The sequence below is a fragment of the Oncorhynchus masou genome, chromosome 12, assembly GCF_036934945.1.
Source record: "Oncorhynchus masou masou isolate Uvic2021 chromosome 12, UVic_Omas_1.1, whole genome shotgun sequence".
NCBI classification, from domain to species: domain Eukaryota; kingdom Metazoa; phylum Chordata; class Actinopteri; order Salmoniformes; family Salmonidae; genus Oncorhynchus; species Oncorhynchus masou.
The window spans coordinates 39,081,436-39,097,849 of record NC_088223.1 but is presented as its reverse complement, the minus strand read 5'-3'; the positions used below and the strand labels follow the sequence as shown (position 1 = coordinate 39,097,849).

The 16,414-nt window shown below is 44.9% G+C and overlaps 1 protein-coding gene across 1 annotated transcript; it reads right to left on the bottom strand.

Moving 5' to 3' along the window:
* Positions 1 to 2,735: 2,735 nt before the first annotated feature.
* On the bottom strand, positions 2,736 to 4,027 carry LOC135549322 (uncharacterized). The gene is made up of 2 exons (XM_064979329.1): positions 3,119 to 4,027; positions 2,736 to 3,059 (listed from the first exon to the last, which is right to left on the bottom strand). Exons 1-2 carry the CDS (start codon positions 4,025 to 4,027, stop codon positions 2,736 to 2,738), a joined length of 1,233 nt encoding a protein of 410 aa, XP_064835401.1.
* Positions 4,028 to 16,414: the final 12,387 nt, after the last annotated feature.

The window sequence follows — 16,414 nt, the reverse complement described above, 5'->3', positions numbered from 1 at the left end:
TACTGGTTCATAACATGTGACAGACCAAAACCTTACGAGGCGTTTCCTCTCTAAGCTGAGACCTTGAAACTGAGATATCTTTAGTTCGTTCTCAAAACAAGGTCTGGGCGTACTGCCAAATTGCAGATACTGATAAGTGAGGATTTGTTAAATCCGTCACTTGCACGAACACAGAAATTGGTTATCAAACCAGCACATGAATAGAACACAGAAATTTGTTAAAAGAAAAGCATAAACATTCCAAGTCAATTACAAGTTAATAAAGCCACATACAAACATGGTCTCTTTTTTGTTTTCTTTGGTCAACTTAGCCTACTCTTCTGACTTGGTGATGCACATGTAGCCTATAACCTCTTTTAGAGATATGTAATCATTGAATATTGTAAGCGCGTTCATTGTCTGCTTATATGCCCCCTTTATTTATCCTACAGTTCTGACTTTGTGTACAGGGAGAATACTATAAGAACGGCCCATGTTCTGAATTCTGTCACTGTACATTTCAAAAGTGCTGAACAAATGATTATGTTGACTATGTCCGTCCTAGCTCGCTCATTAATGTCTTACTCAAAATTACGGATGGCCTCTTATCCATTTGTCGTCCCCTTATGTCATAGTTTGTACATTTAAATTGCCAGTAGAAACCACATTTGTATAAGCATGTCACACTCTGACCATTATTTGCATTGTTTGTTTCTATGTTTTGTTTGGTCAGGGTGTGATATGAGTGGGCATTCTATGTTGCATGTCTAGTTAGTCTGTTTCTATGTGTTTTGGCCTGATATGGTTCTCAATCAGTGGCAGGTGTTTGTCGTTGTCTCTGATTGGGAACCATATTTAGGTAGCCTGTTTTGTATTGCAGTTTGTGGGTTATTGTCTATGTTATGTTGCTTGTTAGCACAGTGTTTCTTTAGCAGTCACGTTTGTCTTGTTGTCTTGTTGTCTTGTTAGTTTGTTAGTCTTTTCATTAACCACTTGCGACGAGCAAGCCCGTATCCGGGAGCGTAATCATAGCCTCAAGCACATTAGCCTAACGCAACTTTTCCTAGTCATAAAAATCGCAAATGAAATGAAATAAATATATTCAAACACAAGCTTAGCCTTTTGTTAAATCATGCATTCACACCACGCTACGCTTTGGTCTACTCAATACGACGATCGTGACAAAGCAAGTCAGCCGTATCAGCTCTATTTTTTTGAACGGCAGTAAATGAGGCTGACTTAACAGTTTCGCTGCCAGACAAGGCTCCACTGACAGCCAGGTGTAGCAGTAATAAGGTGTTGGGACTATGTAGGTCCTAACAGGTTGTGGGCACCGTTTGTCACCGTTATAGTTCAATTGATGTATTCCTTAGCGTTGTGTAGTGGCTTTGAAACAAGAGATGAGAACCTTAGTGAATACCGGTGAACCTAGTGTTTAGAAGTTATCTGAAACCTGGAAAAAATGGCTTGTTTCCCATTTCAAAAGTTCTAAACCCAGCCCTCCCTTAGGTCTAATATAACAAAGGCTGGTTGAACAGCATCGCGTGTCTTTCTTATCCTGGCAGTTTTATGATATCATTGCATTTTACAAGTATTTATTTGTTGTTTAAAAAAAAAAAAAAACGGATTGCTCTTTTTTTTTCATTGAATTTTATTACAGCCAAACTTATTAGAATGATTCACCTTTCTGGTTTTATGGTGACGTCTGTGGGGTGCTTGTAATACAACACCTGTGGATGTGTGGATTGCGATCTCATCTGTAAAATCGTACCGATTATGTTGATTAAACATAGGCTTATAGTCTGCGTTGCTTTAATATTATATGCCCACAGGGAGAATCATTGCACCTGTAAATGTGACATAGCCTATTGAAAACAAGTTGTTGTTTTGTTTACAATTGTATTATAATTATTCATTCTCTTTTTAGGCTTTAACAATAATTAGTTGAATCTTGCTTATTGACATTGTTTGCCATATCCATGCACAGCCATAATGCAATTTGCAGTAGGCCTAGCCCCTATATCAGTGTGAATGCTATTAAAGCCATTGAAATTACTTAGAACAATTGTGGACCGCAAATGGGTTCAAGTTAACGTATTTAGCAAAGATATGTCTACGTTTTGTCATTTTGTTTCTGTAAACCTTTAACAAACTATAACGGATTAACATTGGAATTGGAGTTGATTCCAAGGCATTACATAAAAGACCGTAAATACACAACTTGAAGCAACCACATATTTCTCCATGGAGCACGTTCTGATTGGCCAGTGAGGGGCCAAATCTCGACACACCCGCAACTTGTTAATTCATCAAAACCCAGCCCTTTTCGTGCCAACGCCAGAAAGTACGCTGGTAATTGCGAGAGTGAAAATAGCAAAAAATATTTCTGACACACTCCTGAACCAACTGTATAGTGCACCCACCTCTGCTTAGATTTACAATTGCGTAAGGTTTGTTAAAATAGAGCCCCAAGTGTATTACTACAGGGAGTATCAGAGGCTCTTTGCAGGTCCTGCTGTCGCCAATATCGACTCTGGGAAATCAATGGACTACTCGCAAAGCCGCTAACATGAAAGTAAATACCTAATGAAACAGTCAAGAATTGACCTCCCATGCCAGCTGGTTCCTTCAGAACGATTCTCGGTGCAAATAGGGCTTAATTGCAACTCAATAAATATATACAGTGCTGTGAAAAAAAAGTATTTGCCCCCATTCAAATTTCCTCTATTTTTGCATATTTTTGATATTGAATGTGATCAGATCTTCAAACAAAACCTAATGTTCGATGAAGGAAAGTCACCCACGTCGTCCAAGTTCTGAGGCAGCAAAGCGTCCCCAAAGCGTCCCCAAAGCGCCCCCAAAGCGTCCCCAAAGCGTCCCCCAAAGCGTTCCCAAAGCGCCCCCAAAGCGTCCCCCAAAGCGTCCCCCAAAGCGTCCCCAAAGCGTCCCCAAAGCTCCCCCAAAGCGTCCCCAAAGCATCCCCAAAGCTCCCCCAAAGCGTCCCCCAAAGCGCTCCCAAAGCGTCCCCAAAGCATCCCCAAAGCGCCCCCAAAGCGTCCCCCGAAGCGTCCCCCGAAGCGCTCCCAAAGCATCCCCAAAGCGTCCCCAAAGTGTCCCTAAAGCGTCCCCAAAACTTCACCAAAGCGTCCCCAAAGCACTCCAAAGCGTCTCCAAAGTGTCCCCAAAGCGTCCCCAAAGCTCCCCCAAAGCGTCCCCAAAGCGTCCCCAAAGCGCCCCAAAGCGTCCCCAAAGCTCCCCCAAAGCGTCCCCAAAGCGTCCCCAAAGCGTCCCCAAAGCGTCCCCAAAGCTCCCCCAAAGCGTCCCCAAAGCGTCCCCAAAGCGTCCCCAAAGCGTCCCCAAAGCGTCCCCAAAGCGTCCCCAAAGCGTCCCCCCCAAAGCGTCCCCAAAGCGTCCCCAAAGCGTCCCCAAAGCGTCCCCAAAGCGTCCCCAAAGCGTCCCCAAAGCGCCCCCAAAGCCCCCAAAGCGCTCCCAAATTGTCCCCAAAGCGTCCCCAAAGCGCCCCCAAAGCGTCCCCCGAAGCGCTCCCAAAGCATCCCCAAAGTGTCCCTAAAGCGTCCCCAAAGCGTCCCCAAAGCGCCCCCAAAGCTTCCCCAAAGTGTCCCCAAAGCGCCCCCAAAACTTCACCAAAGCGTTCCCAAAGCGCCCCAAAGCGTCCCCAAAGTGTCCCCAAAGCGTCCCCAAAGCTCCCCCAAAGCGTCCCCACAGTGTCCCCAAAGCGCCCCAAAGCGTCCCCAAAGCGTCCCCAAAGCTCCCCCAAAGCGTCCCCAAAGCGTCCCCAAAGCGCCCCCAAAGCTCCCCCAAAGCGTCCCCAAAGCGTCCCCAAAGCGCCCCCAAAGCTCCCCCAAAGCGTCCCCACAGTGTCCCCAAAGCGCCCCCAAAGCGTCCCCAAAGCGTCCCCAAAGCTCCCCCAAAGCGTCCCCAAAGCGTCCCCAAAGCTTCCCCAAAGCGTCCCCAAAGTGTCCCCAAAGCGTTTGACCGTTTGTTGGAGATTCCTACCCTGGAATGCAGTGTTGCGTTTGGGACCCATGTCATCCAAAACGTTGACTCACGTTTGCCAAAAAGCACCTGGGAGCACCTGGATGATCATCAAGAATGTTCTATGGACAGTTGAGTCAAAAGTATAACTTTTTGGATGAGATGGGTCCCATTATGCCTGGCTAAAACCAAACACTGCATTTCACAGTAAGAACCTCATTCCAACGGTCAAGCATGGTGGTGGTCGTGTGACGGTTAGAGGAAGCCTTGCTGCCTCAGGAACTGGACGACTTGCCTTAATAGAAGGAACAATAAATTCTGCTCTGTATCAGAGAATTCCACAGGAGAATGTCAGGCCTGTGAGCTGAAGCTGGAGCGCAGCTGGGTCATGCAGCATGACAATAATCCAAAACACACAATCAAGTCTACTTGAAAATGTCTTTTAAAAAAAGCAACACATTTGACGTTTTTGAATGGCCTAGTCAAAGTCCAGACCTAACCCCAACTGAGATGTTGTGGCAGGACTTGAAACGAGCAGTTCATGCTTGAAAACCCACAAATGTCGATGAGTTAAAGCAGTTCTGTGTGGAACAGTGGGCCAAAATCCCTCCACAGTGACGTGAGAGACTGCAGGAAGCGGTTGGTTGGAGTCACTGTGGCTAAAGGTGGCACAACCAGTTATTGAGTGTAAGGGGGCAATTACTTTTCCACACTTTGTTTATGAAATAAATTAAATAAGTATGTAATTGTTGTGTTATTTGTTTACACAGGTTCCCTTTATCTAATATTAGATTTTGGTTGCAAATCATATAACACTGTATTTTCAATATGCATGTTAGTACATGTAATGTAGGGTCCTGAGTTTTTCCTGACCAGCGTCCAGAGTTTTTCCATGTCAGGTTATTACAGTCAGGAAGACTCAGGGCCCTTGAGCATTCATATGATTAACACAGAGTGCAGTTGCAATGCAAACAGGGGACGGGTAGAATAGATAGATAGATATCTGTCCACATCAGACATGTGTGTGCATAGTTTTTCTGCTCCTCAGCGACTGAGATAAATCCCAACAGCAGGCAAGAAGGGGAACCGAGGGAAAGTCTGTGAAATCATTATCATAAATTGTGTGAAACAGCAGACAGCGAGCCAGTGAGAGATTCTAAATCTCTCTATTGTCTGTGTGTGGGAGTGACAGAAACTCCACAGTTCAGTGTTTTTCGTATGCATTTGGGGGGCTGTGTGTGTTGGTAAAGCAAGACAAGCCTGTTTACGATGATACAATTGCTTAGAATTAATACCGTTTTCAAACCACCAAATTATACGCATAATTGTACTTTTATGGAATATTCATGAGGCGAAGATCATCGTTAGCCCTCATTTGAGTAGAGACAGAAGAACAGACGGAACTCATTAAAGGCCCAATGCAGCCGTTTGTATCTCAATATCAAATCATTCCGGTTAACAATTAAGTAACTTACTGTGATTGTTTTCAATTAAAATTGTTATTTTTTTCAATAGCAAAGAGCAATTTTTCAAGGAATAATTTTGCTAGGAGTGGTCTTAGTAGGGAGGGAAAAAATGAAAACGACATGTTATTGTAGAAAGCTTTTGAAGTCTCTTTCTTATTGGTCTATTAACTAATTTGCTGCTTGGTGACGTCACCAGGAAGGCCAAAACTCCATCCCACCAAAAAAACAGGCTGAAATTTCAAACAGCTCTTACACTAAAAGGGCATTATCATTTTCACAATTTTACTATATTGTTCCTATCTCATAGTTTGGAACTTTATGTAAAACACAGGAGAAAAAAAGTTTTTTTACTCCACTTGGCCTTTCAAAACTGTGGGGTAAAGTCGAATTGGCAGAAACCTCACTCTAACAGGTCCTACCCTTATGCCCATTCCCCATGATCCCCTAACCAGTCCAGCTATGTGTGTGCGCGTGTGTGTTAATGTGTCTGAAATATTCTTCAAATCGCGCCCATGAGTCAACGAGAAGGGTTATTATTAGGGCCCAGGGTGAGTCAAGTGTCAGAGAGTCAGGGCTGTGTGAATTGAATCAGGGACACTTTGCGACACCTCATTGATTGACACTGTGAGAAGGCTTAGGACAAGGAAGGGAGCGTACAGACCAAGATATAACGAAGGTCTGAAAGACAACAAGGGGAAAAAATATAACAGTGAAAGAAAATGGAGAGGGCTGGCAGACAGAGAGAAGGAAATAAAGATGGAGGGAGTGAGCGAGATGGACAGAGTGAAATGGGAAAGAGAGAGTAGCTGGTCACTCAATGTCCCGACCAACCTCTCAGCTCCTTAATTACACCTCACCTAGTTCCTCTCAGCTCATTCTCATTCCGATCACACTCACCACAGTAAATATTGACCCGCTCTCTCTCTCTCTTTTCTACGTCTCCCAGTCCCCACCTCGTCTTTTTCCACCTCTCTATCCCGTCTCTCTCTTATTATTCTATTTCTCTCTCTCTCTCCCCCTCGCTCTCTCTCTTCCGCTCTCCTTGTTTCTATATTAACATCTCTCTCTCTCTCTCTCTCTCTCTCTCTCTCTTCCCCTCCCTCTCTACACCTCCTCTCTCCTCCCGTCTGGACATGATAGAGCGTTAGATGAGCTCGCCCAAATGAAACCCACACAATTCCCCCGGCCCCCATTCGGCATCAGCCAAAACGGCTCACGTTCCTCCTCTCTTCTTCTCTCTCGCTCCCATTGTATTTTTCTCTCTCCAAAAGGTCGCCCATTGGGTTTGTTTGCTGGGTCGTTGGAATGGCGGTTGCCTGCAGGAGAGGAGAAGGAGTGGTGGGTAAATGGCAGGTCCTAATTGAGGAGGGGGAGATTAAAAAGACAACGGAGAGCTATCAAAGAGCCTTTTAATTAGGCCCATATTTATCACCGCTGGCAACGCCGAGCCACCTTCTGCTGTTGTGTCGGGAGGGAGGAAGGAAGGAGCGGGTGTGGAAGTGGCGGCGCACTTCCGCCAGAGATGGAGAGAAGCGTGCAGGAAGCAGTCGTGTGGAAGACGAGAATGTGCCATTTAAACCTGCGGCTAGATACCTGATGATGATGATGAAGTGTTTTCTTGTATGCCAAATATGTCACATATTGTTGTTGTGAGGCCAGATTGAAGTGCTCATTTTGGAAGTAGGTTGCTCTTTTCACTCTTGCATGGAGCAGATCTTTGCTGACAAGGTACCGAAATACCATCCCCTTGTGTCATGCCTGAACAACCTTGGTTATCAGTGCAAGCTTTTGTTGTTGATATCCGGGAGTCTCAGTCATGTACAGGGGCTGACAGTACGTGGCCTTCTGATTGCAGGCCTGCAAAGGCAGAGTAGCTAGCGAGGTACTGCTCTGTTTCAGCGGTCATGGGGAGCCTTGCTGTGTGGAGAACAAGGTGCTATCTGTATCCATAAGTGTCCATAGATCCATGTCCTTAGAAAAGTTTAAATCCTTCTCGAGTGTAATGTGATTTGTGGATTCAAATCAAATATTTTAAGTCAATTCAAATCCAATTTTATTGGTCACATACACGTGTCTATGTGTATGCGCATGCATGTATGTATGCATGCATGTATGTGTGTGTGTGCGTGTATGTAAGAGCATTGGGATTTACCATATGTATCTACTATAGAATGATTTGAGCCTTCATTTAAAAGGTCCGCTGCTAAATATAATTGAATCTAATTGGAACAATTAAAGAGAAATTGGACCAGTGGAATGTATTGAACTAGTTATCTTATGTAATTAGGGTATAATTATCCCATTGTTATCTTAGGAGTCTCTGGGAAGAACTTGCAAAGCTCCAGTAGAGACGAGAACTGGAGAAATGCATACGCTCTGTACAGTGTACTTTCTCAGAGTGATTCTCTTGTGTGTGTGTGTGTGTGTGTGTGTGTGTGTGTGTGTGTGTGTGTGTGTGTGTGTGTGTGTGTGTGTGTGTGTGTGTGTGTGTGTGTGTGTGTGTGTGTGTGTGTGTGTGTGTGTGTGTGTGTGTGTGTGTGTGCATTCCTTTCTGTTTTATCGTCTTGTCCTACAAATGTCCATATTGACGACCACTCAGAGAGGACAATTGTCTTTGCGCATAATCAATGATGGACCATTCATGCTAAGGACACATCCTGTCATCCTTAGTGTCATCTACCTAATGTTTTACTTCCAAATGGCATCTTTTTTTCTTTACAGTGCCCTACTTTTGACCAGGGCCCATAGGGCACTATCAAGGGAAAAGGGAGCCATTTTGGGACGAAGTGTGTATGTCCCAGTCACTGTGAAGAAATGCCTTTTAGATAGATAAAGTCCAGTGGAAACACTAGACAGAAGATCAGGTCAGATAATCAGTGATCTCTGCTCACCTCCCTTACATCCCTACCATAGAGTTACAGTGGGAGTAAAAGACTCCATTTGAGGAGTGTGGTTCTGGTGTGGAGAGCTGGCTGTGGTAACATCGCTATCAGTCCCCCCATCCTCTCCTCCTCCTCTCTGTCCCACTATTCCATCTTACCCCTATGGGATTGCATGCGTTAATTATCCATTCTCATTTGTTGATTCATTCTGCACGGCTACCCCTCTACCCCTTGTCTCTCCCTTCCTCCCCCTTCTAACTTCTCTTTCCTTCTCTCTCTCTCTCTCTCTCTCTCTCTCTCTCTCTCTCTCCATCTCCCATTCCCTCTCCTTTCCTTTCTACCTCCCTCTCTCCTTCCCTCTCATCTCTCTATCCCCCTCCCTCGTGCTCTCTCTCTCTGTGACAGGATCCATTAGGATGTCTCTCATGGCTTGCCTGTTCCCCTGTAATAGATGACCTCACACGAATATTAATTAACCGTAACAATATCACATCTTATTCTCCCATACCATACCCTCTAAACACCCTTCAGCATTCCTCTCTCACTCACTCTCTGACTTTTTCAGACCTTTCTGTCATGCCTGTTTGTCATCTCCCCAAGTCTACATACAATGCGTATATGCAGTATATCTATACACTCAGTGGCCAGTCTATTAGGCACACCCATCTTGCATCCAGAACAGCCTGAATTCTTTGGGGCATGAAAACATTGCTCAATTGGTATCAAGAGACCTAATGTACGCCAGGAAAACATTCCCCACACCGCCAGCAGCCTGTACCGTTGACACCAGGCAGGATGGAGCCATTTACTCATGCTGCTTACGTCAAGTCCCTACTCTGCCATCAGCATGGCGCAACAGGAACCGGGATTTGTCAAACTAAGCAATGTTTTTCCCCTCCTCAGTTGTCCTGTCTTGGTGATCACATGCCCACTGCAGCCACTTCTTCTTGTTTTTAGCTGATAGGAGTGGAACCCGGTGTGGTCGTCTGCTGCAATAGCCTCATCCATGACAAGGACCGATGAGTTGTGCATTCTGAGATGCCGTTCTGCACACCACTGTTGTACTACGCCGTTATTTGCCTGTCTGTGGCCTGCCTGTCAGCTTGCACAATTTTTGCCATTCTCCTTTGACCTCTCTCCACAACGAGCTGTTTTCACCCACAGGACTGCTGCTGACTGGATGTTTTCTGTTTGTGTCCGTTCTCGGTCAACACTAGACGCTGTCGTGCATGAAAAGCCCAAGAGGACGTTTCTGAGATACTGGAACCAGCGTGCCACTATCAAAGTCACTTAGAAATGACAAAACTAGTGACCTAACATTCAATCGAAGAGTCACTGAATGCCTCAATGCCTTTGACTGCTTTATATAGCAACTCGCAGCCAGTCACTGCCTTATATAGCAAGTCACTTTATATAGCAAGTCACATAACTATGTATAGAAGAGAACCATTTTCGTGAACGGGGTGGTGTACCTAATAAACTGTATATACACTGGCTGTACAAAACCTTAAAAACAAAACTTTCCTAATATTGAGTTGCATCCCCCCCGCCCCCAAACACCCCTTTATCAAAGCCCAAATCTCTAGGTTAAGCTGTTGCATAATGGGCAGGTAGAGCATATATATAGTGGTCGCTATATAGATCAGTAGTGTGAAGCTGTTCAGTTGACAGGAGGGGAGATAAGGGGTGGGAGGTGGAAAGGTGAACATTGATGAATGGAGAGGAAATGGGACATTGGCAATCTCTCTCTCGTTCTCTCTTACACACACACACCTCTCTCTTGCTCTTTCACTCTCCCTCTGTGCCTTTTTTCAGACCTTTCTGTCATGCTTCTTATTACCCAAGTCTACATACAGTATGAATATGCAGTATATATAGATAACTGGCCACTGAGTGTACAAAACTGTTACGCACGCCTCTATGAAGAGGGAACGCAACACCCTGCTACAACTAAACTCTCCGTGAAGTGAAAAGGGTATGGACTGTAGGTGCAAGAAAGAATGACAACAGGCAGAATGTGGTACCGTTTACCAGGACTTTATTCCTTCACACGGTAATATGGGGAAAAGGGGCTGGACGGAACCAAAGCAAAGAAAGTAAATCTCAAAGCCCCCCCTCTCCTATCTTACCTGCCTACCCACTACTTACCTAATTTAGCACCACCTGGTGCCCTAACCAAAATACAAGCGGGTGGTCCGCCCAGGTCTTACCTAGTGTGTGCCTAGACAGCGAATATGCTACGGGTATATGCATGCCCGCGGGCCTCTTGCCTAAGCACTCCCTAGGTGCCTTCCCCTTCCCCCCTGGGAACAAATGAAACAGAATATTAAACAATTTCACAAACAAACTAAGAAACAAAGGACATCAAATAAGCTCTATCTGAGCAACAAACTCACAAAACATACCAACTCTCAGCCCAGCAAAAGCGCTCTCGCAAAAGCGCTCTCGCAAAAGCGCTCTGCAATGACCTCCCAGAAAAATCTCTCCCTCCTGAACTGAACACTGGCATTTATATAGCTTCAGAATGAATGGGTAATTGGAGACAGCTGCGTCTTGACGAGGGGGCGGGGTCAGCTCTCCAATTAGCCATGGAGTCGACCAATCAGCTGCTTGAGGGATTTCAGGAAGCCATTTCCGGAAATAAACACATGCAAATACACAAACTACAACACATAAACTGGGGAACTTAACAAAAACATGAAGAAGACTTTCGTAATATTGAGTTTGCACCGCCCTCCCCCCCTTTTGCCCTCAGAAAAGTCTCAATTCGTAGGGGCATGGGCTCTACGAGGTGTTGAAAGTGTTCCACAGGGACGCAGTCCTATGTTGACTCCAATGCTTCCCGTAGGCTTACATGGGATAGTGGCAATCTCTCTCACTCTCACTCACTCACTCACTCACTCACTCCTCGTTCGTCTCCCCCTCAGTATTTTCTCTCTCCTGAGAGGCTCATGTACATAGTGTTTCCCATCACCTGTCCTAAAATGAGCATATTTCCTTGATGCGGATTTCAGAATATTCGCATGACAATCTGTCACCAAGTGCATGGAAACCTAGCCAGTCTCATTTATTTCTTTCTTTTAAGTTATTTGTGTGTCAATGTTTGGCAGCATAAGTGTTTACCTATTCACACCAAATGGACAATGAACAGACATCCAAATTACAAAGACTTGGGGAGATAACAAACAAAGCATGACAGAAAGGTGTGAAAAAAGACAAACAGAGAGAGATAAAGAGATAAAAGAGAGAGAGAGATAAAGAGATAATAGAGAGAGAGATAAAGAGATAATAGAGAGAGAGATAATAGAAAGAGAGAGAGATAAAGAGATAATAGAGAGAGAGATAATAGAGAGAGAAAGAGAGAGATAAAGAGATAATAGAGAGAGAGAGAGAGATAATAGAGAGAGATAAAGAGATAATAGAGAGAGAGAGAGAGAGAGGAGAGAGAGAGAATAGAGAGAGAGAGTCATTGTCACTGGTTGAGTCACATGAAACGAGAGTGTGAATGAAGAAGAATTAATATGTGAACATCCCCCCCATCAGTGAAATGAGGTGTGAGGACATAGAGCAGGCTGTCGCCCTGGGTAGAATATGCAGGCCTTCATTACACAAGGTCTGACTGATTGGGGGAACCACCCAGAATAACGCTCCAAATCCTATACCATGTACTGAACAAGAATATAAACAAGACATGTAAAGTGTTGATCCCATGTTTCAGGAGCTCCAATAAAAGGGTCTCTAAAATGTGCAGTTTTGTCACAAAACCCAAAATGCCGCAGTTGTCTCAGGTTTTGAGGGAACATGCAATTGCCAGAGAATTTTAGGTTCATTTCTCTACCATAAGCTGCTTCCCACGTCGTTTTAGAGAGTTTGTCAGTACGTTCAAGCGTCCTCACAACCGCAGACCACGTGTCACCATACCAGCCCAGGATCTCCACATCCCGCTTCTTCACCTGCGGGATCGTCTGAGACCAGCCACCCGGACAGCGGATGAAATTGTAGGTTTGCACAACCAAATCATTTTCTGCACAAACTGTCAGAAACCATCTCAAGGAAGCTTATCTACCTGCTCGTCGTCCTCACCAGGATCGTGACCTGACTACATTTCATATAAAATCGAATTGTATTAGTCAAATGCGCCGAATACAACAGTGGGTAGACCTCACAGTGAAATGCTTACTTACGAGCCCCTAACCAACAATGCAGTTACATTTTATTTTACAAAAATCTAAAAATACAGATGAGAATAAGAAATAAAAGTAACAATACCACTGCTGGCTTGCTTCTGAAGCTAAGCAGGGTTGCTCCTGATCAGTTCCTGGATGGGAGACCAGATGCTGCTGGAAGTGGTGTTGTAGGGCCAGTAGGAGGCACTCTTTCCTCTGGTCTAAAACAAAATCCCAATGCCCCAGGGCAGTCATTGGGGACACTGCCCTGTGTAGGGTGCCGTCTTTCAGATGGGACGTTAAACGGGTGTCCTGACTCTCTGAGGTCATTAAAGATCCCATGGCACTTATCGTAAGAGTAGGGGTGTTAACCCCAGTGTCCTGGCTAAATTCCCAATCTGGCCCTCAAACCATCACGGTCACCTAATAATCCCCAGTTTACAATTGGCTCATACATTCCCCTCCTCTCCCCTGTAACTATTCCCCAGGTCGTTGCTGCAAATGAGAACGTGTTCTCAGTCAACTTACCTGGTAAAATAACGGATAAAAAAAACAAATTAAAAACAAGTCATTAAAGAGCAGCTGTAAAATAACAATAGCGAGACTATATACAGAGGGTGCCAGTACAGAGTCAATGTACGGGGGGCACTGGGTACATGTGGGTAGAGTTATTATAGTGACTATGCATAAATGATAACAACATAGAGTAGCAACTGTGTAAAAGAGGGAGGGGGCAATGCAAATAGTCTGGGTAGCCATTTGATTAGGAGTTCAGGAGTCTTATGGCTAGAGGGTAGAAGCTGTTTAGAAGCCTCTTGGACCTAGACTTGGCGCTCCGGTACCGCTTGCCGTGCGGTAGCAGAGAGAGCAGTCTATGAATAGGGTGGCTGGAGATTTTGACAATTTTTAGAGCCTTCCTCTGACACCGCCTGGTATAGAGGTCCTGGATGGCAGGGAGCTTGGCCCCAGTGATGTACTGGGTCGTTCGCACTACCCTCTGTAGTGCTTTGCGGTCGGAGGCAGAGCAGTTGCCATACCAGGCAGTGATGCAGCTATAGAACCTTTTGAGGATCTGAGGACCTATGCCAAATATTTCCTGAGGGGTAATGTTGTGCCCACTTCATGACTGTCTTGGTGTTTTTGGACCATGTTAGTTTGTTGGTGATGTGGACACCAAGGAACTTGGAAGCTCTCAACCTGCTCCACTGCAGCCTCGTCAATGAGAATGTGGGCGTGCTCAGTCCTCTTTTTCCTGTAGTCCACAATCATCTCCTTTGTCTTGGTCACGTTGAGGGAGAGGTTGTTGTCCTGGCACCACACGGCCAGGTCTCTGACCTCCTCCCTATTGGCTGTCTCATCGTTGTCGGTGATCAGGCCTACCACTGTTGTGTCTTTGGCAAACTTAATGATGGTGTTGGAGTCGTGCCTGGCCGTGCAGTCATGAGTGAACAGGGAGTACAGGAGGGGGCTGATCACACCACCCCTTAGAGGCCCCTGTGTTGAGGATCAGCGTGACGTATGTGTTATTACCTACCCTTGCCACCTGGGGGCGGCCCGTAAGGAACTCCATGATCCAGTTGCAGAGGGAGGTGTTTATCTTTGAGAACACTATGGTGTTGAACACTGAGCTGTGGTCAATGAATAACATTCTCACATGGTTGTTCCTTTAGTCCAGATGGGAAAGGGCAGTGTGGAGTGCAATAGAGATTGCATCATCTGTGGATCTGTTGGGGCGGTATGCAAATTGGAGTGGGTCTAGGGTTTCTGGGATAATGGTGTTGATGTGAGCCATGACCAGCCTTTCAAAGCACTTCATGGCTACAGACGTGAGTGCTCTGTGCATTCAAATTGCCATCGGTACAGTGCAATTGTGTTCGTCCTCCGTAGCTTTTGCTGCCTATGCCATAACCCCACTGCCACCATGAAGCACTCTGTTCATGTTTGGGATGCTCTAGATTGACATGTACAACACCATGTTCCAGTTCCCGCCAATATCCAGCAACTTCACACAGCGGAACAACATTCCATAGGCCACAATCAACAGCCTGCTCAACTTGTGCTGCACGAGGCAAATGGTGGTCACACTAAATACTGACTGGTTTCCTGAGCCACACCCCTACTTTAAAAAAAAAGCTATCTGTGACCAACAGATGTATATCTGTATTCCCAATCATGTGAAATCCATAGATTAGGGCCTAATGAATTTATTTCAATTGACTGATTTCCTTATGTGAACTGTAACTCAGTAAAATCTTTGAAATTGTTGCGTTTATATTTTTGTTCATTCTAATATATATACCCCCAGAAGTATTGGACATTTTACATCAGGCAGAAAACTCAGGAATGGACCGCTCTCACTAGGAACAGGGGGAGAGGAGGAAAAGAGGAGGAGAGGTTTTTCGAAATTCATTTATTTCCGTTCCCCCGTAGGCAGATGTTTAAGAGTTTATACAAGCACACACACACACACACACACACACACACTACAAGTGCATAACATTCCCAATCTTTGGTATAAGGAGAATGGTTTAACAGAGTATAGGGAGTCACATACGTTTGTACTGGGAGTATATAGGATGTAGGTAAAAGTAAGCATGATGTATTGTTATACGAAGACAGAAAATGTGAATACGCATCAACAGTAAGTGTCTAATGTGAAGATTGCATGTTAGCTGGTAATACTTTAGAATTGCATACCGGAAGATATATTTCATTTCCTACAGTAACGTTTCTGTTTTAACAGAAGTAGACTAACATGAATCTATGGTGAATCCCTGCAGCCTCAATTTCCCCCAATTGTACTTACCTAACAATTATAGTTGTATAATATATTATCTCTTTGAGTACACTATGAATGGCAAGTCCAAGTCTGATTAATATCTACTAAAAGTAATAGTAGTAAGTACAGCCCAGTACAATAGTCTACATTAGTCTACACTTTCAACCATCTTGAAGCACACCAATGTTCAAATGGGAACACAGTGTCAGATATTTTGTTGATTTATGGATGCATTTTCCACGTAGATTCCACGTCACAATTACGTTGCAACAACGTTGACTTAACGAGTTTGTGCCCAGTGCTGCCCCATATTGCTGTAAACTGCATTCCCACCAGGTAATGGCATCAGGTATCACTACTGCTATGCCCTCCAGCAAAACTTTATTTTTTTACCTCGGCTGCTCCACACAACACCCAGGTGTATAAACACACTCTCTCCTCTCTCCCTCTCGTCTCTCCTCTCTTTCACTCTCTTCTACCACTTTCTGACAGGTTCACTTTGCGGCCTGATTGGGAGGAGCCACCCAGAGGAACACTCCAAATCACTCACAGACACATACTCACACGCACACGCACACGCACACACACACACACACACACAAGCAGACACACACACAGCTCTCCTGAGTTACCCCCAAAAGTATCGGACATGTTACATGACAGGGAAAACTTCAAGCATAGATTTTTGTTTTGTAAACCCTTAGAGAGAGAAAGATATAGCGTGTAAGACTTAGAAGAGAGATGGAGCAGAAGAGAGAAAGAGTGTCATGTGGATATATATTTTCCAAATCGATTAATGTCTGAGTAAATGTCCAATTAATCTGCTTTATGGTATCAGTGTGAGCTTAGCAGGATGAAATATGCATGAGCGTGCATCAGACGGCCGTGCGTTTTAAATATTCTTTTCATCCCTTGTGCCCTGAGGAAATGTGTCAGATTGGACCGGAGTGTGTGTGTGTTGTATAGACTCCCAGACCTTTATAAGGAGCTCTCTCTGGGAGATGAGCACTGATGGGAGTGGGCCCGCAGCCCAGACAGAAACACACTGACACACACACACACATACATACACACTCATGCACCCATACATGCATACCCGTAGGCACGCACATATGTATGCCCACTCACACATAAACACACGCAAAC